Source organism: Rhinatrema bivittatum, chromosome 6, assembly GCF_901001135.1.
Source record: "Rhinatrema bivittatum chromosome 6, aRhiBiv1.1, whole genome shotgun sequence".
Taxonomy (NCBI): domain Eukaryota; kingdom Metazoa; phylum Chordata; class Amphibia; order Gymnophiona; family Rhinatrematidae; genus Rhinatrema; species Rhinatrema bivittatum.
This window is the reverse complement of record NC_042620.1, coordinates 29,983,902-30,011,512: the sequence shown is the minus strand read 5'-3', so window position 1 is coordinate 30,011,512 and position 27,611 is coordinate 29,983,902. Positions and strand designations below refer to the sequence as shown.

Sequence of the window (27,611 nt, the reverse complement as noted above, 5' to 3'; positions counted from 1 at the left end):
ATATCTTCCCTTGCACAAATGCAAAGAGAAAAGTGGATAACAAACCTCAACTAAATAGGTCACAAAAGGAGTCCAGGAACAGCAGTAACCTGAGCAAAGAAAGCTGGAAAGCTATGAGCACAAATGCTCGTAGTTTGGGTAATAAAATCCCAGAGCTGCAAGCCCTAATGGTGGAGGCGGACTTGGACATTGTTGCTGTCACGGAAACATGGTTTACGGAATATCATGACTGGGATACGGCAATACCAGGCTATAACTTGTTAAGGAAGGACAGAGAGGATAGGAAAGGGGGAGGAGTGGCTCTATATGTCAGAAACAATATCCAAGCATCTGAGCTGCAAGGAAGATGGGGCAAAGAAGAAGCACTATGGGCAGACTTAAAAAAAGATGGGGCATCCATTTTTATTGGAGTGGTTTACAGGCCTCCAAACCAAAAGGAAGAGCTGGACAGAGATCTGATTGAAGACATCCACAGGATAGCAAAGAAAGGAGAAGTGGTGATCGTTGGAGACTTTAATATGCCAGATGTAGACTGGAGAATCCCATCTGCAGAATCTAAAAATAGTAGAGAAATAGTAGATGCCCTGCAAGTAGCTTTATTCAAACAAGTGGTAATGGAACCCACGAGAGAAGGAGCTATACTCGACTTAGTGCTCACTAATGGAGATAATGTCTCAGACGTCCAGGTGGGTGCCCACCTCAGCACCAGTGATCATCAAACGGTATGGTTTAATATCACAAAAAGGACACAAAAAAGAAGCACAAAACCCAAGTTTTGATGTTCAAAAACACAGACTTTGATGAAATGGGGAAGTACCTGGAGGAAGAACTAAAAGGCTGGGAAAACGAGAGAGATGTGGATCAACAGTGGACCAATCTAAAAGGAGCAATCACCAAGGCAACTAATCTATATGTTAGAAAAGTAAAGAAAAGCAAAAGAAAAATGAAACCTATCTGGTTCTCAAAGGAGGTGGCTGACAAAATAAAGGCTAAAAGAACAGCATTCAAGAAATATAAAAGATCCCAAAAGGAGGAACACAAAGAAGAATATCTGGTAGAAATGAGGGAGACGAAGAAATTAATCAAGATGGCAAAAAGTCAAGCGGAAGAGAGGATTGCCAAAGAGGTAAAGAGTGGTAACAAAACATTTTTCAGATATATCAGTGAAAAGAGAAAAGTTCAAAATGGTATAGTGAAATTGAAAGGTGGAAAGGATCAATGCGTGGAGAGAGACGAAGAAATGGCAGAAATATTAAATGAATACTTCAGTTCTGTGTTCACTAAAGAGGACCCTGGAGAAGGACCGACACTAGTTAACAAGAAACTGGAGGGGAATGGAGTAGATGTAACTCCATTTACAGTAGAAAATGTATGGGAAGAGCTGGTGAAACTGAAAGTGGACAAAGCCATGGGGCCTGATGAAGTTCATCCCAGAATACTGAGGGAGCTCAGAGATGTGCTGGCAGGTCCGCTGTGTGACCTATTCAATAGATCCCTAGAAACGGGAGTGGTGCCGAATGATTGGAGGAGAGCGGTGGTGGTCCCGCTTCACAAGAGTGGGAACAGAGAAGAGGCTGGTAACTACAGACCGGTTAGCCTCACTTCGGTGGTGGGAAAAGTAATGGAGTCACTGTTGAAAGAGAGAATAGTGAACTATCTACAGTCGGGAGAATTGCTGGACCAGAGGCAGCATGGATTCACCATTGGAAGATCCTGTCAGACAAATCTGATTGACTTTTTTGACTGGGTAACCAAGGAATTGGATCGAGGAAGAGCACTCGATGTCATCTACTTGGATTTCAGCAAAGCTTTTGACACTGTCCCGCACAGGAGACTGGTGAATAAAATGAGAAGCTTAGGAGTGAGTGCCGAGGTGGTGGCCTGGATTGCAAACTGGTTGACGGACAGAAGACAATGTGTGATGGTAAATGGAACTCTCTCTGAAGAGAGAGCGGTTTTAAGCGGTGTACCGCAGGGATCGGTGTTGGGACCGGTCCTTTTCAATATCTTTGTGAGCGACATTGCGGAAGAGATAGAAGGTAAGGTATGTCTTTTTGCGGATGACACTAAGATCTGCAACAGAGTGGACACGCCGGAAGGAGTGGAGAGAATGAGACGGGATTTAAGGAAGATGGAAGAGTGGTCGAAGACATGGCAGCTGACATTCAATGCCAAGAAGTGCAAAGTCATGCATATGGGGAGTGGAAATCCGAATGAACTGTATTCGATGGGGGGAGAAAGGCTGATGTGCACGGAGCAGGAGAGAGACCTTGGGGTGATGGTGTCTAATGATCTGAAGTCGGCGAAACAATGTGACAAGGCGATAGCTAAAGCCAGAAGAATGCTGGGCTGCATAGAGAGAGGAATATCGAGTAAGAAAAGGGAAGTGATTATCCCCTTGTACAGGTCCTTGGTGAGACCTCACCTGGAGTATTGTGTTCAGTTCTGGAGACCGTATCTCCGAAGAGACAGAGACAAGATGGAGGCGGTCCAGAGAAGGGTGACCAAAAAGGTGGAAGGTCTTCATCAAATGACTTATGAGGAGAGATTGAAGAATCTAAATATGTACACCCTGGAGGAAAGGAGGAGCAGAGGTGATATGATACAGACTTTCAGATACTTGAAAGGTTTTAATGATCCAATGACAACGACAAACCTTTTCCATAGGAAAAAAATCAGCAGAACCAGGGGTCACGATTTGAAGCTCCAGGGAGGAAGATTCAGAACCAATGTCAGGAAGTATTTCTTCACGGAGAGGGTGGTGGATGCCTGGAATGCCCTTCCGAAGGAAGTGGTGAAGACCAGAACTGTGAAGGACTTCAAAGGGGCGTGGGATAAACACTGTGGATCCATAAAATCAAGAGGCCGTCAATAAAGAGTGGGTGGCTCGCCAGAATGACGGCTACTGCCTGGAGATAATACCCTTATTCAATAAACATACACATGGTTACTGTGACTCCAACATCACTCTAAGCTACAACAGCAAGAGGAAATGTGGAAAAAAGGATTCGCACTCACAAAGTGGGGAGTAGCTGGCTTGTTACGGCGGTTACTACCCCAAACCAAATAAGCCTGATACTTCACTTTCAATACATATCCAGCATAGCTCTCTGCTTCAACGGCAGGGGAGAAGAAAAACTGATACTTCACGCATAGCTCTCTGCTTCAACGGCAGGGGAGAAGAAAAACTGATACTTCACGCATATCCAGCATAGCTCTCTGCTTCAACGGCAGGGGAGAAGAAAAAAGGATTCGCACTCACAAAGCGGGGAGTAGCTGGCTTGTTACGGCGAACCAAATAAGCCTGATACTTCACTTTCAATGCATATCCTGCTTCAACCGCAGGGGAGAAGAAAAACTGATACTTCACGCATATCCAGCATAGCTCTCTACTTCAACGGCAGGGGAGAAGAAAAACTGATACTACACGCATATCCAGCATAGCTCCCTGCTTCAACGGCAGGGGAGAAGAAAAACAACCAATAAGGGCTGAATAACACAGTCTGGGTAAAACAAATAAACATGGGTGTAGCTTGCTTATTGCGGCGGTTACTACCCCTACTACCCCTAACTAATCAAGCTTGATATTTTACTTGGTTGCAGCTCCATCACTGCTCTCTACATTAATGGTGGGGGTGGAAGGGAAATAGAACCAAAGAGCTAAGAGAAACAGATAAGTATGAGAAAAAAATGTGAAGCTTGCTGGGCAGACTGGATGGGCCGTTTGGTCTTCTTCTGCCGTCATTTCTATGTTTCTATGTTTCTATGTTTCTATGGAGGATGATTCTTAAGAGATCTCAATCAAAATCAATGCATTGGAAATGGCCCTTGGAGCTCAGGCTGAGAAAATTGACAATTTAGAAAATAGATCCCAATGCAGCAACATAAGGATCGTGGGCTTACCAGAGAACATAGAAGATAGGAATCTGGAGTCCGTCGTAGAATCGTAACTGCCTGAGGCCTTGGACCTAACCGAACTGATAGGGGTAATGCGTATAGAGAGAGCCCATCATCTAGAGAATAAGTTCGATGGCAAAAATAGACCCCGAATAGTCATTGCTAAAGTCTTAAACTGGCTACATAAACAACAGTTAATGCAAGCCTACAGGAAAAAAAATTAGTTACTTTTCAAAGAGATTCATATTCGGCTGTTTAAGGATTTTTCCTCTAAAGTCATGCAGTGCCGTAAATAAATAAATAAAGTTTTAAATATTATGTTTACACCAATCTGCACAGCACTAAATCATAAACAGATGCGCTTTCAACTTCAGTACCCAGCAAAACTCAAAATCTGGCATGCCGGCAAAGGGCACATATTCGAGGAGGCGGCAGCTGCAAAAGTATTCATAGATAGTTTACCATGAGTTTAAGTCTTTATTGCTATATTAATTTTCAGTTTTCAGTTTAAAGCTTAAGATGGCCACCATGTCCTTGTTCTATGTTCCGGCTCTTCACTTTTAAGAAAGTTTCCTGAATCAACTGCCTGCACTTTGAATCCTGTATGCACATAGCCATACTCCTCACCGCACCAGCATGTTTTAGCATTGGATTGAGGCTCCACGTCAAGTCACCACAAGCTGGACAGTGCAAGGTTAGTGACTATAGCTAGGTGTTAGATGCATGTACAGCGGATCTTGGGACTGGAGGGGGTCGCAACGGAGGCTGGCTCTTTTCCATGAAAAGCGTTGAAATAATATCTACTGCGATACTGTGGACACTAAATCCCGAGGCTATTGCGGCCTGAAGGAGCGCAGGGACCAGGAACCGGAAGCACATTTGAACAAGCAAGGACTGTGTTTCGCCAGCCGAGTTGTGTTTACAAACTTTGGGACCCACAAGCAGAGTTGGCATTAGTTTTATTATACCACCAGACTTCTTTTAGGACACACGCAGAGACAGGTTGGAGCGGTCCCCTCTGACTAGTTCAGTGAAGACATAATCGCTGCAAGATAAGGCATAGTGTTACCATCTGGGGGGTATTTTTGGTGTTTTAGCTGAGCCCTGGGGTACCTTTTGCTCATCGAACAGTGACTCTGGGGACCGTCATCGGGACCTAAGGGACAATGGTTTTCTTCTTTCTTATTTCTCATGATGTTTCTGGTATTTGAATTTTTTTCTCATTGTTTTCATGTCTTTGTTTGGGGTTTTGCTCTTTAAGACCGGGGGCACCCATTAGCGGCATTGGGTATGAATATGAAAGTATTAGGTTGCAACTTCGGAAACTTGTCTCAATTCTTTTCCTCTTTTCTCTGTCAATTTTCTTCCTCTGTGATTTTTTGTACCGTATTTATGATGGTATTACCTGGGGGGGGGATGATGCCTGCACACATTTTAATCGTGCTCCATGCTCCTTATAAAGGAGATTTTGATTGTGGAATCTGATGGAGAGTTGGAGGAGGAGGGTTAAAGGGATTAGGGTGGAGAGGAGTTTACTTATTCACACTGGTTCTCAGCATCTGAACAATAGTGAGGCGCCTTGTATTTGCATTCTAATTGGCTTATTCCCCTCTAGTAAACTGTTAAGCGCCACGCCATTCTTTATGATGCATATATATCCAGGGATACAAGAACACTTAGATTTTTGTAGAAAGTATAATTTTTTATTGGTCAATATAAGTATTCTTGGGAGATGCTGATGCCATTTCTCTGACAAACTGACTACCAGCATCTCCTTGTATACAGGAAGTGATCCTTCTTTTATAGATAACATACAATATTGTACTGGGTTAGAAGATTCTAGAGGTGCGTGACTGCCTAGAGAATAATTTACATTGGTTGTCATGTCAACAGCATGATGTGATTATCCCTAAACTGCCCTGATTACTTCTCCTAGGTGGGGCCCATTTACCATCACTCTCTAGATCAGTGGTTCTCAACCTTTTTTCTGTCGGGACACACCTGACAGATGGTTCTCACATGCATGACACACTGAACCCATGATCGTCACGGGGCTAGATGTAAAAGTACAGTTTGCATCCACGGGAACCCCCCCTGACCCACAATAATGGATGTAAAGCAGAATTACGACATTCCCCATATAACTCACCCTACAAAAAAGATATTCTGGTTCTGGTGTCATCTCAGTAACAGCAACTCAAACTCCTTCTACTACCAGGCTCAATAGCCCTACTTATGAAAAGACAGCAGTTTACCACCAATGCATGTCTTGTTGAGAAAACACAACAAATAAGACTGATACAAACACTTACATGCTAGTAAAATATCTCACCTCAGTAACACACGCAGAACCGACCTAACATATTCCCAGGATCTGCAGTTATGTACATAAACTAATCCGCACAGTTACACCTGGATTATGGAATGCACTCAACCAGTAACAACCCTATCTATGAAAAGGCAACACTACAAATTAAATCAGGCCCTAAACACCAATACACCTCCTATTAGGAAAACAGAACTAGCAAGCAGCTATAGATTCCCACACAGAAATAATTGTAAAACTATACTAATAAGCAGAATACATGTTTCAAAACAGCTATGAACAGAACAACATTCAACAATTAAAAACTCATAAAAACTATTAAAAATTCTCCAAATACCAATAAAATATTTCAAAAAAGCAGACACATCACATAATATTAAATAATTAAAATGGCAGTCAATCAAGAAAGATAAACTTAAAAAGCCACCTTTACTTACCCCCTCCAGCAGCTCTCCTACTCCTGTCCTCTTCCATGCAGGCCGTAGCACACACCAGAAGCAGCAGTAATGGCTAAGCTCTATACTCATGGTCCTCTTCCTTAGAGCCCATGACCAGTCTCTCTGTCTCTCACACACACACCATACCAGTCACACCCCCATGACCAGTTTCTGTCTCTCACACACCAATCATCTCCTAACCGGTCTTTGACACACACCAGTCACCTTCCTGAACAGTTTCTCTCATGCCATACCACACACAGGCTTCCCACTCCCGTGTTCTATCTTACATATACGGGCTTCTCACTCCCATACTGTGTCTCACACACACCCACACACCCAGTTTCTCACTCCCATGCTCACTCCATATGCACAGGCTTCTCATTCCCATAATCGCTTTCTCTCTCTTACACACACACGCACCAGTCTCTCTCTCATTCCCATGCTCGCTCTCTCCACATGCACAGGCTTCTCATTCCCTTAATCACTTTCTTTCACATACACACAGCCCAGTCTCTCTCTCATACACACCGTCACCTTACCAACCAGTCTCTCTCTCATGCATGCACACACACACAGGCTTCTCACTCCCATGCTTTCTTTCACACACACCCCCACAACACCAGGCTTCTTACTCCCATGCTTTCTCACATACCCAGATTTCTCACTTACATGCTTTTTCTCTCTCACACACACACACATCAGTCACCTCCCTGACCAGTCACTTTTATTGTCTCTCACATATACACACATCACCTCTCTGACCGGTTAATTGGAGCGGACTGGGAGAGAACTGGGCAAAGGCCCAATTGCATTGCCACACATATTTTACAAAATTCCCTCGCTGCGCACGCGAGTCGAGACCCGCGCACCCATGTGCGCGTAGGAATGGTATTTTATTACATGTGCACGCCGATGGGTACATGTTATAAAATAGCTGCGTCCATGTGCGCGTGCCGGGACCCACGTGCACATGGACGCATGCACGCAGGTTTTAAAATCGACCCGATAGTGCAGGAAACCAAGCTCGATGATTTGTAAAGTCATTCACGCAGAAATAATCTGCATTTTGTTTGTTTCAGCAAAACAATTGGAGGACATTTTATCAGCATAGCTGCCAGAGGCCCTAAATTTACCGGAACTCAAAGGGGTTCTAACTATCAGGAGGGCACATGGACTGGGGAGACAGCGAGAAAATGATGCTCGGCCTCATATTGTGATCGCAAAAATTTGAACTTTGCTCACAAGCAGATCATCATGCAGGCCTATTGCAAGCAAACTGAGCTCTTATATGAAACACAGCACATTAAACCATTCCAAGATTATTCTCTTAAAGTTTCACAACAAAGGAAGGAGGTTACCTTGATCTGCTCTACTTTAATTCAAAAGCAAATCCATTTTACTCTGCAATTTCCAGCGAGGCTGCGAGCGTGGAATGGAGGGCTCAATGAAAATTTTTGATTCGGCAGAGGACGCATGAAAATTTTTATTGTCCCTGCCCTAGATGGGCGATCGGCATGGATATCGCAATGTGGGGCTACCATCAAGGAACTTTCTGAGCTGAACATACGAATTGTCATGGCTACTGTAGCATATTCTGATCAAGTTTGTTGGCACGTGAGGAACGTTGTTAATATGAAATTGATTAATTGCTCACTCTGGCGCCAAATAGTATCTGAAAGATTAAATGTTGAGATCACCAAGAACAGTCTGACTTATGGCTTGTGGTGCAGATGGGAGGCTTCTGCTGGAAGGACTGTCCTAAGGATAATTATTGGTCAATACAACAGATTTATTTATTTATTTATGTATTTAATATATATTTCTATACCGGACTTCACGAATGGAATTCACATCAGGCCGGTTTACATGGAACTTAGGGGATTAACAAGAGTAACCAAACAAGAAGGCTGAAACAAGCAAAGTTACATAAAACAAGGGCATTGAACTTGGGGGCTAAAGGAGCCAGGAAGAAAGGTAGAACGGAATTGGCAACATATAAATAATAATATAAGACGGGTTATGAGATTAGTAATTATCTCACTCCTTGGGCTGAGTCCGAAGTGGCATTTTGACTAGGGGAAGGCTTGGAGGAAAAGCCACGTCTTCAGTTTTCTTCGAAAGGTATGAAGGCAAGGTTCCAGTCTTAGGTCAGTCGGTAGTCTGTTCCAGAGGACAGGGCCTGCTGTGGAGAAGGAACGTTCTTTGGTGGTTTTTAGACGGGTGTATTTTGTAGGTGGGACTTGAAGGGTTCCTTTATAAGCTTCTCTGATGGGTCTTTCGGACGAGTGGTGTTTGAGTGGGATCTGAAGGTCTAGTGTGAGCTGTTTGTGGATAGATTTGTGGATTATAGTGAGAGCTTTATATAGAATTCTACATTTTATTGGCAGCCAATGTAGGTTTCGGAGGATGGGGGTAATGTGAGCACGGCGGTTGGTGTTGGTTAGGATTCTGGCTGCTGCGTTCTGGAGCATTTGTATAGGTTTTGTGGCTGAAATGGGGAGCCCCAGGAGTAAGGCATTGCAGTAGTCCGTTTTCGAGAATAGCGTGGATTGAAGGATGGTTCTGAAGTCCTGAAAGTGGAAAAGAGGTTTGATTCTTTTTAGAACTTGAAGCTTATAGAAACAGTCCTTGGTGATATTATTAATTGATTTCTTTAAATTCAGATGATTGTCTAGAATAATTCCTAGGTCTCTAGTTTGAGAAATCTGTGGGTCCAGAGCTGTAATGTCGGAGTTGGTCGAGTGTTCAGGGGAGATGAGAAGGATTTCCGTCTTGGATGCGTTTAGAACCAGGTTCAGGCTAGAGAGGAGGCTTTTTATGGACTTCAGGCAATTTTCCCAGTAGTCAAGCGTTTTTGGCAGAGAATCTTTTATGGGGATCAATATCTGAACATCATCTGCATAGAGGTAGTGTGTTAATTTTAGGTTTGTGAGCAGATGGCAGAGGGGGAGTAAGTAGATATTGAAGAGGGTCGGGGATAAAGAAGAGCCTTGTGGAACGCCTAGCGTTGCTTTATAACTTGGTGATTCTCTGTTGTTGACTCTAACCTTGTAGCTTCTATTTTTGAGGAAAGAGTTGAACCATCTGAGGGCGAGTCCAGCGATTCCAATGTCTGAAAGACGGTTTAGAAGAATGGCATGATTTACCGTGTCAAAAGCCGCTGAGATATCTAGAAGGACCAGTAGGTATGAAAGCCCTTTGTCAAGACCCAGGAGGATGCGGTCTGATAGGGAGATGAGAAGGGTTTCTGTACTGGAGGATTTCCGGAAACCGTACTGTGTGGGGTATAGTATTTTATGTTCCTCAAGGTAGTCAGAGAGTTGTGTGTTCACAATTTTCTCTGTGAGCTTTGCTAGAAACGGAAGGTTGGATATGGGTCTGTAATTGGAGAGTTCTTTTGTATCCAGGTTGGGTTTCTTCAAGAGGGGTTTGAGAAATGCAGTTTTTAGCTCATCTGGGTAGTTTCCTTGGGTTAGGGAACAGTTTATGAAGTTAGACAGTGCTGTAGAGATGGTGCTGGGGATGAGAAGCAGAAGTTTAGTAGGGATGTGGTCCGTCGGATGGCTGGATGGTTTCATTTTTTTAAGGGTTGATTCTATCTCCAGGGTGGTTGTAGGTTCGAAGGAGTCGAGGGTGGCTCTAGGGTAATGGGTGGGATCGGAGTCTAGAGCTGGGGGCATTGGGTTAGTGGGAAGCAGTGCCAGTGTGTTTGTGATTTTATCCTGGAAGAAGCGTGCTAGTTCATTGGCTTTTGATTGAGCCTGTTCATCGGGGATAGTGGGGGCAGAAGGTTTTGTGAGTTGGGATACGAAGGAAAACAGAGCCCTGGCATCATATTGTATATCGTGGATTCTGCTTGCATAGAATTCTTTTTTTGTCTGTAGAAGGGAGATCTTGTAGAGATGGAGGGTCCGTTTGTAATCCAATAGTGTTGTGGTGTTGGGGTTATTACGCCATAAGCCTTCTTTGTGTCTGAGGTTTAGCTTCATCAGTTTAAGTTCTGGGGAGAACCAGATAGTTGCTGGTTTGAAATGCCAAAGTGACTGTGATATTACTGTAGTTAGTGGCCACCAAGTGGTCAAAATTACCAGTTGTTAAATAGAACCAGTCGTTTTTGTTTTCGTTACAATTTGGTTACATGCAATTATTTGCTGGAGCAATGGAATTTATTTATTTATTTATTTTTGTTTACACTGAAGGTCATGGGGATTCACTGCTGCAATTAACAATGTTGAGGGGTTGGAACTTGAACATGCACTGAGTTGACCTCTAGCTCTAGTTTAGACAAAACACTTTTCTGGGGGATCAAGTGGAAGGTAGGGTGGGATGGGAGGGAGAAGGGGTTATGGGGAAGTTTCGCTATAACAAATTTCTTGTACAATGTTGATGCAAGGAAACAGAAGCAAACTGTACTGCTTATGGGTAGGTTAGGTAGAATGAGTGTGGTTAATAGCTATTTGAGCAATCTTGAACGACAGATTATTGAAGCAGAGGTGTTTAGGCTAGGGAACACCTTTTGTGTATGGGACAAATTTTTTGGTCTTGGATATTTTCTTTCACCAACGTGATGCTGAAAACTAAGTTACTAATCTGGAATATATGTGGCATTGGTTCAGCTGTTAAAGAGAGAGAAATTATTGAAAGCAATGAAACGCTTCAGAACAGATATTGCTTTTCTCCAGGAAACCAAGTTGACAGAGGTGGAGCCTGCTAAATTATGTCAGCAATGGGTGGGACAAGTTTTTTCAGCCTCAGCAGGCTCTCACAGGGTGGCGCAGGCATTTTCTTAAATCATTCAATTTCTTTTCAGATGACTAAGATTATCCAAGATCCTAATGGCAGGTTTGTGATAGTTAGAGGGTCTTTTACTTGGGAGGCATATAGTCTTAGGTAATGTATATGCTCCAAATACTTACACACTTGCATTCTTTGTAAAATTGATTGCAATACTCTCATATTCCTAATGTATTGAGAGAAGATTTTAATCTTCTCAGACCCAACTATAGATAAAATCCCTGCAAATTTGAAGGCTTGTATTTTACAACATAAAGGTATTCCCTCTCTCTGTCATTCATTGAAAATTGGTGGATGTATGGAGAAGCCTAGTCCTGGTGAAAAAGATTTCACCCACATTTCTAGAGTACACGACACTCAACTAGAATAGACTATTTCCTTTTGACTGCTGCTAATTTCTCACAAGTATCCCAGGTTGAAATTGGTCCATTGGAGATTTCAGACCGTGCTCCTGTGTCGATTGAACTGGAAGGTCTGGTACCCTTTAATCCAACTGGCTCTTGGAGATTTCCTATGTTTCTCTATGAGGACAAGAGTTTTTGGGAATACTTAAAAGAAACGTGGGAAGCCTTTAACACATTTAATTGACAGCACCACTCTGAACCACTTTTATTCTGGAAAACAGCAAAGGGAGTTCGGAGGAGAGATAAGGCACATAGAAAATGGGTGATGGCTAGAGAGATTTTAAGACTAGAACAAAGCTAAATTTCAAAGTAATCCCACATCATTTATGACGACACAATATTTAGTAAACCAGCCAAATTAAATACTCTTGTTCATCAAAGAACAAAAAAGAGTACGTTATATTATAAGCATAAGTTTATTTTCTTTATGGGAATGAGCCCGGATGAATGATGGCGAATTTACTCAAGCACATGATAGGTAGAACATATATTATTACCATGAGAAGGTGGAATGGGACTTTGGTTAATTCACTAAAGATATAGGGCAGATATTCTATTAATATAATAAGGATCTGTACACAGCAGAACAGGGAGATATAATGAGCATACAAGAATACTTAAACTCATCTTCATTGCCTAAACTGACATTGGACCAACTGCAGATTTTAAATTTCCCATTACATGCTAGGGAAATATGAGAGGCTATTAAAGCATCTAAGCCCTTTAAGTCCCCAGGGCCTGATGGGTTACCAGGTGAATTTTATAAATTGATTATAGATGAAGTGAATGGCCCACCAGTATCAGTTTTTGAAGTTTTATTACAGGTCGAAGAAACACTGTATAAGGCAAACAAAGCTTCCATTGTAATATTACCCAGACCAGGTCAGGACCAAACAGTTCTAAGAGCTTATAGGCCAGTTTCACTACTGAATTATGATTCGAAACTTCTTGCTAAAATGATGGCTGATAGACTGCCACCCTTTTTGGTTGACCTGGTGGGGGCGGAGCAGGTTGGTTTTGTGAAGGGAAGATTCCCTGTTATGAATGTGCAGAAAATATTGGCCACTGTGGAGTATGTTTGCGAGAGAATCTTCAGTCCCTTTTCATTAGCTTTGATGCCGAAAAGGCATTTGATAGGGTGGATTGAACATTTTTTTTTGAATCATTGCAATCTCGCTGGTTTGAGGGATCTTTTTTGTGATTTTTTTACATATATTATTTATAAAGCCATGGGCCAGTATTTTGGTCAATGGAGAGCTATCCCCTGAATTTATTTTATGTGAACGAACTAGGCAGGGATGCCCTCTCTCTCCTTTGCTTTTTATTTGTCCCTAAATTCTTTGCTGTGTAATATTGTGTGTAATCTGCAGACAAAAAGTTTTCAAATAAATTCAAATCACTTTAAACTGCGTTTGCAGATGATTTGCACCTCCGTGTTTTGGACCCAGAAGGATCGCTGGAGGAGTTGTCAATAGAATTTCATGACTATGGCCAGTTAGTAGGATTTAAGTTGAATCTTGACAAATCCGAAGTTTTGTCAGTTGGGGATTGGTCTACACATAAGTGGTCAGGGTAGTTTCCCTTAAAATGGGCAGACACCAAGATACAATATTTGGCAATTCTATTGCCTAATGATTTACATTTTCTTTATGAATTAAATATAAAACATTTGGTAGACATTACTAAAAACACTTTGATAGCATGGACACCTTAAAATATCTCACTTCTAGGAAGGGTCTATCTTTGTAAAATGGTTCTTTTACCCAAATGGTTGTTTGTTCTCAGGTTACTTCCCCTATATTTGAATAGATGCTTGTTAACAATATTTTTACAAACTATGCGGATTTATTTGTGGATAGGGAAGTGGCCTCACATATCACTGAAGCAATTTATGGTACCATGAGGGAAAGAAGGTTTAGGAGTGCCCAATTTAAAATTATATAACATGGCAGCGAATTTACAGCTTGTAGGAAATTGGCTTCAAGACTCCTCTTATTACATTGCGGTGCCATTTGATGCTGAATTGGTGACTCCTCTTTCTCTGCAATTTCTACTGCATATGACTAATAGACAATTACCCAATACTCTGAGAAATCATTGTTCACTTAAACCTTTACAAAAGAAATGGTGCTGGCTCCTTGATAGATTACAATTAAAGCATACTAGTTCCCCTTTTTTACCTTGGTTGGGTAATGAGCAATTTTTGCCAGGCATGCATAAAGGACCTGTCATGACTTGGAAGGCACGGGGATTGAAGGTTGTGGGTCAGTTGACAGATGATCGTGGGAATATTCTTAAATTTCTGGAGCTACAGGAGTCTTTCAATATGACTGAAAAAGAGCACTTCTTAAATTTTCAGTCTTGCCATTATGTGCGTTCTTTAGTGAATCCAGGCCTATGTAAGCATCGTTAGCTATTATTACAAGGTGGGTTCGATATGGAAGATCCTGGGAGGCACACTTTGTCATCTCTTTATCGATTGTTGTTGCACATAGAGACTGCCTGGGATTTTACTTCATTATGAAACAAATGGACAGATGAATTACATATAGAACTCCCTATGAAAGTATTACTGTCCTGTTTTGCTGCTACACCAAAACTTTCTAATAATATACAAATGAGAGATACACGGTTTAAATTTTGAATTGTGTGTTTATTTCACAAAGTAGGCATTTTTACCACATATGACAACTTCTGATACTTGCATAATATGTTCAATATGTGTAGGAGGTTTGGGACACTCCTTTTGGCTATGCATAAAAATATAGGTTTTCTGGAAACAAGTGTATGCATATATGGGGCAAATTATGTCACAAGAGTTGACTTTTGATGCTTTGTTTGATGATATCAGGTCAGACTCTTTTTGTATTTCACCACAAAGAGTAAGGATAAGAAAAGTCCTGCTGTTGTCCACTTTTGGAGACAACCAGATATTCCAACCATCGCCTTTTGGAAGAATAAGATCCATCATTTGCTGATAATGGAACCGATGTCTTGTACAACTTTACAGCCCAGAAGAAAGAAGTTCTTTTTGGAAATGTGGCTGCCCTATATTTCTCAATTGCCTTAATGACTTCTCTTTATAATAGGCTTTATAGGTGTAATACTTGAATTATTGCTTTGTGACTTTGTTATAGTTGAAATATCTATGATGGTATTGGCTCACTCATTTCTTTGCTGTTTCCCATGAGGGCAGGGAGAGGTCTGGTTGGGGATGAGGGTAGTTAAGGGGGGGGACGTTATTTTCATACTTTATTTTTCCTCTGTTTTCTAGAAATGTCCATTGTATGAGAGAATGTGATGGTTTATATCACTTCTATGTGGACTTTTACAATTTTCAATAAAATTAATTTCTATTAAAATTCACAATCTGATGCTTAGCACAACCATCTACTATTTTCAGTTGATGAATGTGAAAATTTTGCCTCAGTTTGCCAACAAAATCTTGAAAATTCAGATAGGCTTGGATAAGTCATACACTTGATGAATCAACCTCTGAACCCATTAGTTCTTACTCACTTTCAAGAAGTCTGCATTAACCAGATTATAAAGATCCTTTCTGATCTCAACCCATCCTCTAGCTCACAAGACCCTTGCCCTGCAAAACTGATTATCTCACACAGACAGGTTCTGTCTAGCTGGATTGCTCAGTTCATAAATCTCTCTCTACCGGAGAGTTAATGCCAACCTTGCTAAAAGACCACTATTTTTCTACTGCTGAAGGAAACCTTACAAGACCTCATGGTCTTAGATAACTTTAGCCCTATATCAAACACTCCATTCCTGGCTAGAGTTATTTAAAAGGCAGCTTTTCATGAAATTCAGACTCTATTAGAGGAAGGGCAAATTCTAGACATATTATTGGTCAAGTTTCAGAAAAGGCCATAATACAGTGGCAGTTCTCCTGGCCCTACTAGATTATTTTCTCATGGCATTTGGTGGAGAAAAATCTATCCTAATTCTACTCTCTCTCGCCTTCAACACCATTGACCATGACATCCTAAAAAGTAAGATCTTGGACACTAGTATCAAAGGTATGATCTTAAAATAGTTGTAGTCATTTCTAACCAGAAGAATGAAGCAGGTCATGGTGGGGCTGTTAAGCCACTGTTTTGCGGTGTACCACAAGGCTCAATCCTCTTGTCAGTCCTTTCAGCATCTGTCTTACAGGGTCATTTATCATTTCGCATTAGGGCCTTAACACAGTCAGAGGAACAAACAGCAAAATTGACATCACTGAAGATTTTCTGTCATTTGGAACGATGAAAGGTAAAAGAGGAGTTGATTTGTACAATGTACTCTCTACCTAACTTGATTAATCAAGTTAGGTAGTGAGTACATTGTACAAATCAAGTAGGTAGAGAGTGCATTGTACAAATCAACTCCTCTTTTACCTTTCATCGCTCCAAATGACAGAAAATCTTCAGTGATGTCAACTTTGCTGTTCGTACCTCTGACTGTGTGTGTAAAACTGCCCACCCCAAACTTCACCCCGTGTTAAAAGTGGCTCCTCTGACAGTGGTATAAATAGTAAACTTACATGTTGGTCTCTCTCTAGCTCTCTCTCTCTCTCTTCCCCCCTCTCCTGGCATTAAAAACCTTATCAATTAGTAATGGGCCTGTGGTGGATTAATCAGCATGCGATGAGAAAAATGGCATGGGCACGATAAAAGTATCATGTGTTGCAGAAATTACCGATGCAGGAGCAGGGAAATTAGCCTAACCATGCCCCCTTGTATTTCGCGGGCACTATTTCCGCTATATTTATAGTTTAATTGACATCATAGAAAATTTGAGCTTCAATGCTTTGTCTGTGCTGATGACATTTGGGTCTTCATATCACTGGGATCTGAAACAGAAACAGCTGTTCAGAAGACCAGCATCTGTCTTACAGGGATTTGGAAATAGGTTACTGTTAATAAACTTAAATTAAACCCCAATAAAACAGAGGTATTGACTGTTGGTATGTCTCCTGAGCTCCGTGAAGAGGTAGAGCTGGTGTTGAATGGTACATTTCTGTCAATAAAGTCTGAGCTATGGAGACTTTGGTGTCCGCTTTGACACCAAATTGAACATGGAGTCTCAAATTGCCTCCGCTGCATGGCACTCCTTCTTCTACTTCTAGCGACTGAAGCAGATAAAGTCCATATTCAAAGGCTATCAGGCTAAGAAAATTAACCAGTTAAAGATATGTGTGTGTGTTTTCACAACCCGTGTACTTTTACTTTTGAAGATTATGGGCGTTCTGGGGAGAGTGGGGCAAGGGACCCGTTTCAGGGGCGTTATCGGAAACTACCTGTGCACATTTAATATTTTTAAATTCGCAGATAGAAGGCTTGCTGCTAATGCCTTTACTTAATGCCATTGTTCAACACCATTTAAAATTATGCACATACTTTTAACCACAAAACAAACCATTTTTCAGATTCAATGTGATTCAAACGTGGCTAGATTGATGTGGGCTGAAAAGCACGCACACATATTTTTGAGGTTAGGTAATCTATTGAAAATGTACCCTCTAATGACTTAGAGGCAAATAGTAAGTGAAGCTTGGAGGATCTGAGAGACCTTATTTCTAAGAGCTTGGTTTTACCTGTCCTGATGGAGAGTATAAATATTCAATCACTGTCCGGATAGCAAAAGTTAGCCAGATAAACTTATACAGCTAACTTTGGAGGTGTCTTCAGTGGTGCAGCTACACAATTGAATATAACTGGCTATCTTAAAGTTAGTCAGATAACGTTACCCGGCTAACTCATAGGACAGCATTTTGGCATGACCTGAGTACAGGAATTAGCCGCTAACTTATTCGGCTAATGTAACTCCTTCCCAGAATGCCCCTAAGTTATCTGGCTACATTGTAACTGGATTATAAGATATCTGGTTAAAATGTAGCCGGATAAGCGCCCAAATACTCATTTAGACAGATAACTAGTGCGTTATCTGCCAAAATAGCTTTGAATATGGACCTCGTGGTGCCTGCTTTATCCCATTCCTTGGGGGTTTGTCTCATTCTGTGCCAATGAGTAAATCTTTGATAAATCACGCCTTTTGGAGGGCAATGTTCAAAGCCCTATCTGTGCAAAAATGGTGCCTTTGAAAGCTGTTTATCCTATCTGCGCGTATAGTGCCGCTCTTAGCACCACTACACGCATGAACACCGATAGAGGAGGAATTCCTGGGGGTGGGGCTGAGGAGGAGTTCGCAATTATGAGCGAGCTTTTGAAGTTTCAAATGTAGGCGTTTCTGTTTTCCTGAGAAAAGTGCCGCACAGATAGCAGGGGTAGGCCTGTGCGCCTATGTTTTGAAACTCAATTTTCAAAGGGAACATTTCCCCTTGGAAAACAGCTGCGAAGTCTGGGAGCAGAAAGTACCCACAGACTTTATTTTAAATTTAAAACATTTTTATTTTGCTATTTGCAGTGAAATTGATCAATGTGGATTACAAGATAACATTAAACATAAGAATAAAATGAACAGGACAATACACACACTAAATTAAAGTGAATGCAAACATACTTTTAGGCAATCGAAATTCAACTTATGAGGATTCAGCCGATCTTCTCTTAGAACGCCTTTCATTAGGTGCATGGATTCTGACTAAAGCCTAGGAAAACTTACACCTACAAACAATCAATTGTATCTGTTTAGTTTCCAGAGGGAGCCCTCTATTAGTACTGAGAGATTCCGTTTTAAAGTCTCTCCCCATCAATTAAAAGTTGAAATGTATGCATGTTTCTGTTTTCTCTCTGATTTTTCTCTAGCACTCACTGGATGCAAACTAAGCATCCGCAAATCCAACCTTAAGGGCTTCCCTGTATGAAGCTTTTCGTTTTGTACCTTTGTCTAGTGGGATTTTGCATAGGTTTAAACCTATCTAAAATATACTTCAAAAACAGGGAAGTTCACTGCAATGTGCTGGAAAATTCATACTAATTGGACTGTCAAAGTGCATGCTGCAATGCCTTGGGCCCAAAACTATATCAGAAAAGTGAATTTGCTCTTCAGCTGCAACTTGTAAGCTAGCAGCCATATCCCTCTGATCCGATCCAGAAAAAGTCAGTACCAGACTGCAGAGGCCTGAGACTTTGTTGTTGAGGGAAAGGAACTTGAATGAACAAAGATGGAAACACATCTGAAACAGTAGTAATAGTAGTAGCAATAGTGGTAACTTTGGTTATAGTAACAACTAGCAGTAGGCCCATGTTGTGCTGAACATATAGTTAAAAATACTAAACATAGGTATAAAAGATAAACTGCACCAAGTATAATAAATCCAGAAATGGTTATAAACAAAGATTTTTCACAGACTCTCTGTAGTTTTAATGCTGGACGTAGGTACGTGATATTTACGTGTGTATGTTTTCCTGCACTTACATGCTACTAAATCTATTTTCCCCTTGCATTTCCAGGTTTCCCTAAGTCTTCGGTTCCCTGCTCATGGATGTTAATGCTGGTGAATTCAGAGGTGTGCGAGTAAAAAGCGGTGCCGTGTGAGAACCCACCAGTGGGATGTTCTTCTCTTCATGGTATGAGCATTGGACATTGCGGAATTGATTCGCCAGAAACCTCGTCCCCTCCTAAAACCACAGGCGCTACACAACCAGTGTACATCTGCTATGACCTACATCCGTGTTGATGAGAGACAGGAACACTGCAGAGTCATTTTAAGCTGCCAGAATAATCAACTGTATGTAAAACATGGCCTAAAGGACTCTCCAGCTAACAACATGCATCCATTAAAGAGCCTAGAGCCTCACATAGTGACTGGGGATTTTAACCCTTTAGAGTTATGTTATATAGGTAAGACAACCTCTGTCAGTAATGCAGAAACCAGGCTGTATCGGAGTCTTGAGAATCTCCACTGGGCGGCCATGACTGATTCCAGGCTGTACACTCACTGTGGAAGTGTGGATAGCAAGTACATTTTCCACTGTAAAAACACCTGCCATTTGTCTGAAGGGTTTTCAGAAAGCTCCCAGGTACAGAACCTAGTGGAGACTTGCAGACATTTCCCCTTATGTCCTGAGAGATTTCCAGTACAAAGAGACTTACCAGTACCTCCCCTTGCCAGAGTGCCTCAGTGGCTCTTACCTTCAGGGGATGAGAGGGCCCTACACGGAGATGCCAAAAGAGATCTTAAAGAAAAGCTGAGAATTCACAGCGCTAAGGTCGCAGAACCCAGTAAGCCTATGCGCCCTCAGGCTTCTGTGAGTGATCTCGTTTCAAAGGAGTTCACGGACAGCAGGTCATGCCAGCGGTACAAAAATGGATGCGCTGTGAACTACGGTGCAGTATTTGTGCAGCAAGCTGCTCTCAGCCAGAGCCTCGCCCCACTCACGAGGGAGAGGTCTGGCTTCTCACACAGACTTACTAACTCAGGAGACATCAAGCAGGAAGCTCTTAGACGTCTGCAGCTTAGGCGGCAACACAGCTCTCCTAACTTGGGCCTTCTTCATGGAGAAGAAAGCAAACTGATCGTCGCATCAAAAACCACAGAGTATATCAAGGAACTGGAGCAGAAAGGAGCACCTGAGGTGGAACCAGATAGGAGAAGGTGCTGGAAAGGCAGAATGTACATACCTACTTTTGAGGAATTCAAGAGGATGAGAAACAGTTCCACTGTAAGCAATAAGGAGAAAATGCAACAACCGGATACGGAGTCCTCTATAAGTCAGAAGTTTGAAGCAGACATCGGTATGAATACGTGCATATCACGTGCAGAAGAAGTTCCAAAGTATAGCCATAGTGATGAAGGCTGTTTCACAGCGAAGGATGCTACTGAGGTCATTTATACACCCAAGGACTCGGCCGACTCTTCCCATCTTAACACCAAGGTGGCTTCCAGTGACAGTGTTCATTGCAAAAGAACAACCTTCATGGTGAGCCATGACGTATTGAAGGACAACAGCTGCCAGACTCCGCCTATGGATAAATCTTCCCCTCCCATTTGTTCAGGTCCTGCTCCAAGGTCACCTCTACAGGCGGTAGCGATTCACGGTGAGCAGGAGGAAGGCGCTCTGTGTGAGCTGCAGAGAGCGGGTGCAGCGAGATGCAAAGGCACCCATGCAGTTGCAGAACATTGCCTGGCATCTGACTCCCCATCTTCCTGCTGCCCATCTCTGCTTTTAGAAGCAACAGATCTGTCCAGCTATGGAGCCAAGCTTCAGAAAATGAAAGATGAGTTCATCGGTTCTGCTCTAGATCTTATCAAGAAAAGGTAACAAACATTTCAGTGGCTTGCGAGAGTGAGACACGGTGCAGTACAATGCAGTATTCTCACTTTTTCCTTGTCTTGGCATTCTTTACAGTTTGATGAGCTGTGGGGACATATTTTTTAGATAGCATCAATCAGAAGTGAAAATTAAATGCTACTGTTTTTAAGCCCCTAAAGTAGCGACATCAGTATTAACGTAAAACATGGTGATTCGTGTTGCATTTGTAGGTCACCATGGTGTAGCATACAGTCAGATGCCTGCAGTTTAATGCTTGCTTCCAGTTGTTGTAGATCACACAACCAAACCACAATCCGGTTCACATGCAAATTAACCTTGGTCAAGTTTAAATAATTGTAAAGTTTCCACCAAGAGACTTTATTTTATTTATACAGCTTGTTACCTGCTTCTCCAAAAAGGAATGCCCAAAGCAAGATACAAAAGACTTAAACAATTATCACAGGTATCTTAACAAGGACCTCTAGACCTACACAATTTAGAATTAATCTGGTTTCATTTTATCGGAGGTTAGGATCTGTTTTTAGGCAATAAGAGGTGCCCATGGGATTGAAGTCAGTTGTTGAAAGTCTGATAGGATTTCTTAATTACATACATATGGAAACCCCCCTTCCTGGTCTTGGGGAGCATTGTAATTACTGTCCCCGAGGTGGGGATTCACTTCTCTGGGGCCATGAGCTGGGGGCAGGATAACCTGCTGTGTAAATAAACCACTCTCCAGACTCAAGCTGTGTTCCAAAAAAACCGATAGTTTAGTGCAGAACTTTCAGGGTTCACCATAATGACAGTGACAGACTGGTTTATAGTGTCAGAAATCTCGCTCCTCTCCTTAGATATCAGTCTCTTCTTACAGCAGCACAGTAGGTCTGGTTTCTTGATTTCTCTTCTCCTTAGTCTTTGCACATGCCCAAGCTAGTCTGATACTCTCTTTAGTTTCCTTACAGGGTCATGCATCAAAATGCGACATGGCAGTAATGCACATGATAAGGCATTAATGCATGCGTCAACACCATAACGCATGCGATAAATGTGTTACCGCACGGCGTGAATGCAAATTTTTAGAAGGGGAAGGGTTTGGGCGGGATTCATTAAAATGAGGGCCAATATCACACCGTGCAAGAGCATAACGCATGCTATCACACAGTTTTAACACCGGAAATAACTACACCTTTTTTCTTGGCATTGAGCTGTGCGATATGCCCAAAACAGCCATAATGCAATTTGTGATAAAATTTGCAAATTGCATTTCGGCCATTTCTGGGCTTGGGTGGAGCGAGAGGGAGGGAGGAGAGGAGTGGAGTAGGTAGAGAGAGAGAGAGCGCCTCTGGGGAGGCCTTCACAGTATTCAACTATTTATGTCTCTATAGGAGGGCCAGCTAATAGCGTGAGGTGATGGTGATGGTTTAGGGTTTAGGAGCCAGTTTTACATGCAGAATGAGACGTACGAGCAACACAGTAAACCTTGGTGAAGATTTCACAACATTTGGAGTGAGGAAAGTCTCTAGAATCCATCAAGCTAGGGCGAGAGAACATAGTATAAATCTCAACTTTGTGAGACGTTCCTCACTCTAAATGATGTCAAATCTTCACCAAGGTCTGCTGTGTGCTGTTAGTTGGCTGTTAGTTGGCCCTCTTATATTAGTATAAATAGTTGAGTACTGTGAAGGTCTTATAAAAAGTCTCTCTCTCTGAGTTGTGAAATAGAAGTATCGTGGGGTATGAAAACTTTTACTACATTATTATAGCATTTTGATGAATCTAGGGGTTAATTAGCAAAATGGTTTCTCACAAATTGTCCTGCTCAGCTCAAGGAGAAATCCCTCTGCTACAGCCTCAGGATCCTCCGAGCCCCCAAATCAGTTCCATCTGGCACAGTTGATTTCCTGGTGCAGATGAGTTCTTGCTTTAGTTAAAAGCAGCTTTTATCTTTTACTTTTTCCACTCCCACACTGTATTGCTCTCTTTACTTCTCCTCCTCTGCTCTCAAGTCTCTAGGGATTTTTTTAAGGGAAAATCCCTGCACTTCTGGCTGCTCCCTTCTGAGATACTGGGAGAGGATCACAGCTCCAACCCACTCTCTCTCCTTACTATCTGGAACCGCCCCTAACTCAAGAGAGTCAGGGTTTTTAGGCACCTCTGCTCATAACTGAACCCCTAAGAGGAGGAAACCCTCCCCCCCTTGTCTGTCAATAAGGCAGGATACACCCCCTGATATGCAGTTAACCCAGGGCTCTGGAATATTCTCCAAGGACAAGCAATATGGCAGTCCTCACGCATGGGTGACATGTCCTGATTACCCAGTCAGAACTGGGGTAATTGAAATCTCCCATAATTACTATTCTGCCAAATTTGTTATCTTCCTTAATTTCTCTTAGCATTTCATTGTCTGTCTGATCATTTTGGCTATTTTGACCTGTTATACTCTTCCCCAACACACTTGGGGGTTCTACCCATAAAGTTTCTACTATGTATTTAGTCTCCTGCAAGATGTTTATCCTCTACGCCATCCTGAACATAAAAGTGCCAACCCCCACTAAGTTGATCCTCCCTATCACTGCGATATCATTTGTACCCTGGTATAGCACATCCCATTGGTTATCCTCCTACCACCAGGTGTCTGAGATGCCAATTTATATCTTCCTCTTTATTCAGTGCTTACACTCTGTAACTCTCCCAACTTGATTCTTAGACTTCTGGCATTGGTATACAGACATTTCAAAGTATGTCTTTTGTTTGTATTAATAACCTTATCAATTGACAGGGATAATTTGGAATCTTTTATCTCAGGTGGTACTTTTGCTTTTATTGGAACCTCAGTGTTGGGTGCCCTGACTCTCCTGTTTCATTAGTTTCCTTCGAAGATACCTTCCTACAAACCATGCACTGCTTAGTGACTTGTCAGCTTTCCCCCTTGTTCTAGTTTTAAAGCTACTCTATCTTCTTATTAAAGGTTAGCACCAGCAGCCTGGTTCCACCCTGATTAAAGTGGAGCCCATCCTTTCAGAAAAGGCTCGCCAGTCCCCAAAAGCTGCCCAGGTCCTTACAAAACTGAATCCCTCTTCCCTGCACCATTGTCTCATCCACGCATTGAGACTCCGGAGCTCTGCCTGCCTCTGGGGACCTGCACATGGAGCAGGCAGCATTTCAGAATGCTTCAATGGAATTGATGAAGTAGCAGGAAATGAGAAACTTCAGTAGGTTACAAACACAACATTCATAGTAATGACAGCAGAAAAGGACCAGATGGCCAATTCAATCTGCCCAGCAAGCTTCTTATGGTAATATCTATCGCTCCATGCAGGATACCCCCATGTTTCTCTCAAGGGTAGTAACTGCCACTCTGTGAAGTTACTCCCAAGCTTTAGGATAAGGATAGTAATATTTATAATTAATCAAAACCAAGCAACTGTCAAACCCATAAATTACTGCTAGCAACATTATTACTGGTTGAGAAGCCTTCTTGATAATTCAGACAATGCTGCTTGACGTTCTTTGCTTTAGGACTTGGTCATAAAAGCCATCCTGTGCTTATTCCCTTATGTCATCTTAATAATTCAGACAATTCTGCTTGACGTTCTTTGCTTTAGGATTTGGTCGTAAAAGCCATCCTGTGCTTATTCCCTTATGTCATCTTAATAATTCAGACAATGCTGCTTGACGTTCTTTGCTTTGGGACTTGGTCATAAAACCCATCCTGTTCTTTTTCCCTTATGTCTGTGTGTTAGTACCCCAGACCATAAACGTCAGGACCCTTGTTGGTTATCTGTATCTAGTTCCCTCCCCCTTTCATCCCCCGCTGCTAAAGCAGGGAGCAATGTTGCAGTTGCATCTAAAGCATCAAGGCTATTGATTGAGGGTAGTAAGCCCCATGCCTCTTTTTCATTTCCATCCTCTGGCCTTTAGGGATCCTCTGTGTTTATCCCATGCCCCTTTGAATTCTTTGACTCTTTTCTTCTTCACCACTTCCTCCGGAAAAGCATTCCAAGCATCCACCACTTTCTCCATGAAGAAATATTTCCTGACATTGGTTCTGAGTCATCCTCCCTGGAGTTTCATTTCTATTATTTCCTTTCCGACAGAAAAGGTTTGAAGTTTAAGAACATAAGAAATTGCCATGCTGGGTCAGACCAAGGGTCCATCAAGCCCAGCATCCTGTTTCCAACAGAGGCCAAAACCAGGCCACAAGAACCTGGCAAGTACCCAAACACCAAGAAGATCCCATGCCACTGATGCAATTAATAGCAGGGGCTATTCCCTAAGTAAACTTGATTATTAGCAGTTAATGGACTTCTCCTCCAAGAACTTATCCAAACCTTTTTGGAACCCATCTACACTAACTGCACTAACCACATCCTCTGGCAACAAATTCCAGAGCTTTATTGTGCGATGAGTGCAAAAGAATTTTCTCTGATTAGTCTTAAATGTGTTACTTGCTAACTTCATGGAATGCCCCCTAGTCCTTCTATTATTCGAAAGTGTAAATAACCGAGTCACATCTACTCGTTCAAGACCTCTCATGATCTTAAAGACCTCTATCATATCCCCCCTCAGCCGTCTCTTCTCCAAGCTGAACAGCCCTAACCTCTTCAGCCTTTCCTCATAGGGGAGCTGTTCCATCCCCTTTATCATTTTGGTTGTCCTTCTCTGTACCTTCTCCATCGCAACAATATCTTTTTTGAAATGCTGCGACCAGAATTGTACACAGTATTCAAGGTGCGGTCTCACCATGGAGCGATAGAGGCATTATGACATTTTCCGTTCTATTAACCATTCCCTTCCTAATAATTCTTAACATTCTGTTTGCTTTTTTGACTGCCGCAGCAAACTGAGCCGACGATTTCAATGTATTATCCACTATGATGCCTAGATCTTTTTCCTGGGTGGTAGCTCCTAATAAGGAAACTAACATCGTGTAACTACAGCAAGGGTTATTTTTCCCTATGTGCAACACCTTGCACTTGTCCACATTAAATTTCATCTGCCATTTGGATGCCCAATCTTCCAGTCTTGCAAGGTCCTCCTGTAATGTATCACAATCCGCTTGTGATTTAACTACTCTGAATAATTTTGTATCATCCGCAAATTTGATAACGTCACTCGTCGTATTCCTTTCCAGATCATTGATATATATATTGAAAAGCACCGGTCCAAGTACAGATCCCTGAGGCACTCCACTGTTTACCCTTTTCCACTGAGAAAATTGACCATTTAATCCTACTCTCTGTTTCCTGTCTTTTAACCAGTTTGTAATCCACGAAAGGACATCGCCTCCTATCCCATGACTTTTTAGTTTTCGTAGAAGCCTCTCATGAGGGACTTTGTCAAATGCCTTCTGAAAATCCAAATACACTACATCTACCAGTTCACCTTTATCCACTTGTTTATTAACCCCTTCAAAAAAATGAAGCAGATTTGTTAGGCAAGACTTCCCTTGGGTAAATCCATGTTGACTGTGTCCCAATAAATCATGTCTTTCTATATGCTCTACGATTTTGATCTTGAGAATAGTTTCTACTATTTTTCCCGGCACTGAAGTCAGGCTCACCCCTGAAAACCATCTCCGGAACTGGTATCTCCCCAACATCCTTATTAGTAAACACGGAGGCAAAGAATTCATTTAGTCTTTCTGCAATAGCCTTATCTTCCCTAAGAGCCCCTTTAACCCCTCTGTCATCTAATGGTCCAACAGACTCCCTCACAGGTTTCTTGCTTTGGATATATTTTAAAAAGATTTTATTATGAGTTTTTGCCTCTATGGCCAACTTCATTTCAAATTCTCTCTTTGCCTGTCTTATCAATGTTTTACACTTACCTTGACAATGCTTATGTTTTACCCTATTTTCTTCAAATGGATCCTTCTTCCAATTTTTGAAGGATGTTTAATTGGCTAAAATATCCTCTTTCACCTCACCTTTTAACCATGATGGTAATCGTTTGTGCATCATTAAAACGTTTCCGGAGACTGGTGGTCTGTATCATATCTCCCCTGCATTTCCTTTCTTCCAGGGTATATGTATTTAGATCCTTCAGCCTCTCCTCATATGTCTTCCAATACAGACCCCACACCATTGTTATTGCCCTTCTCTGGATCGCCTCCATCCTGTCTCTCTCCAGAACTGAACACAGTACTTCAGGTGAGCCTCCCCAAAGACCTGTACAAGGGCATTAACACCTCCTTTTTCCTGCTGGTTATTCTTCTCTCTATGCAGCCCAACATTCTTCTGGCTTTAGCTATTTCTTTATCACATTACTTCGCTGTCTTCAGATTGCCAGATACTATTACCCTAAGGTCTCTCTCTTGGTCCCTGCACATCAATGTTTCACTCCCCATCATATACTACTCTTTCAGATTATCACACCCCAGAAGTATCACTCTGCACTTCTTGGCATTGAATCCCAGCTGCTAAATCTTCGACCATTATTCAAGCTTTCTTAAATCGCTTTTCATTCTCTCTACTCATTCCAGTCTGTCCACTCTGTTGTAGATCTTGGCATCATCTGCAAATAGACAAACTTT

The 27,611-nt window shown here is 42.0% G+C and overlaps 1 protein-coding gene across 1 annotated transcript in view; it reads left to right on the top strand.

The window, feature by feature from the left end:
- LOC115093516 overlaps positions 1-27,611 on the top strand; it is a 173,567-nt gene that overhangs the window by 121,652 nt on the left and 24,304 nt on the right. The window contains exon 2 of the mRNA XM_029605350.1: positions 19,274-21,081. Coding sequence (XP_029461210.1) covers positions 19,481-21,081 — 1,601 coding nt within the window. The 5' untranslated portion in view covers positions 19,274-19,480. The remainder of the gene's footprint in view (positions 1-19,273; positions 21,082-27,611) is intronic.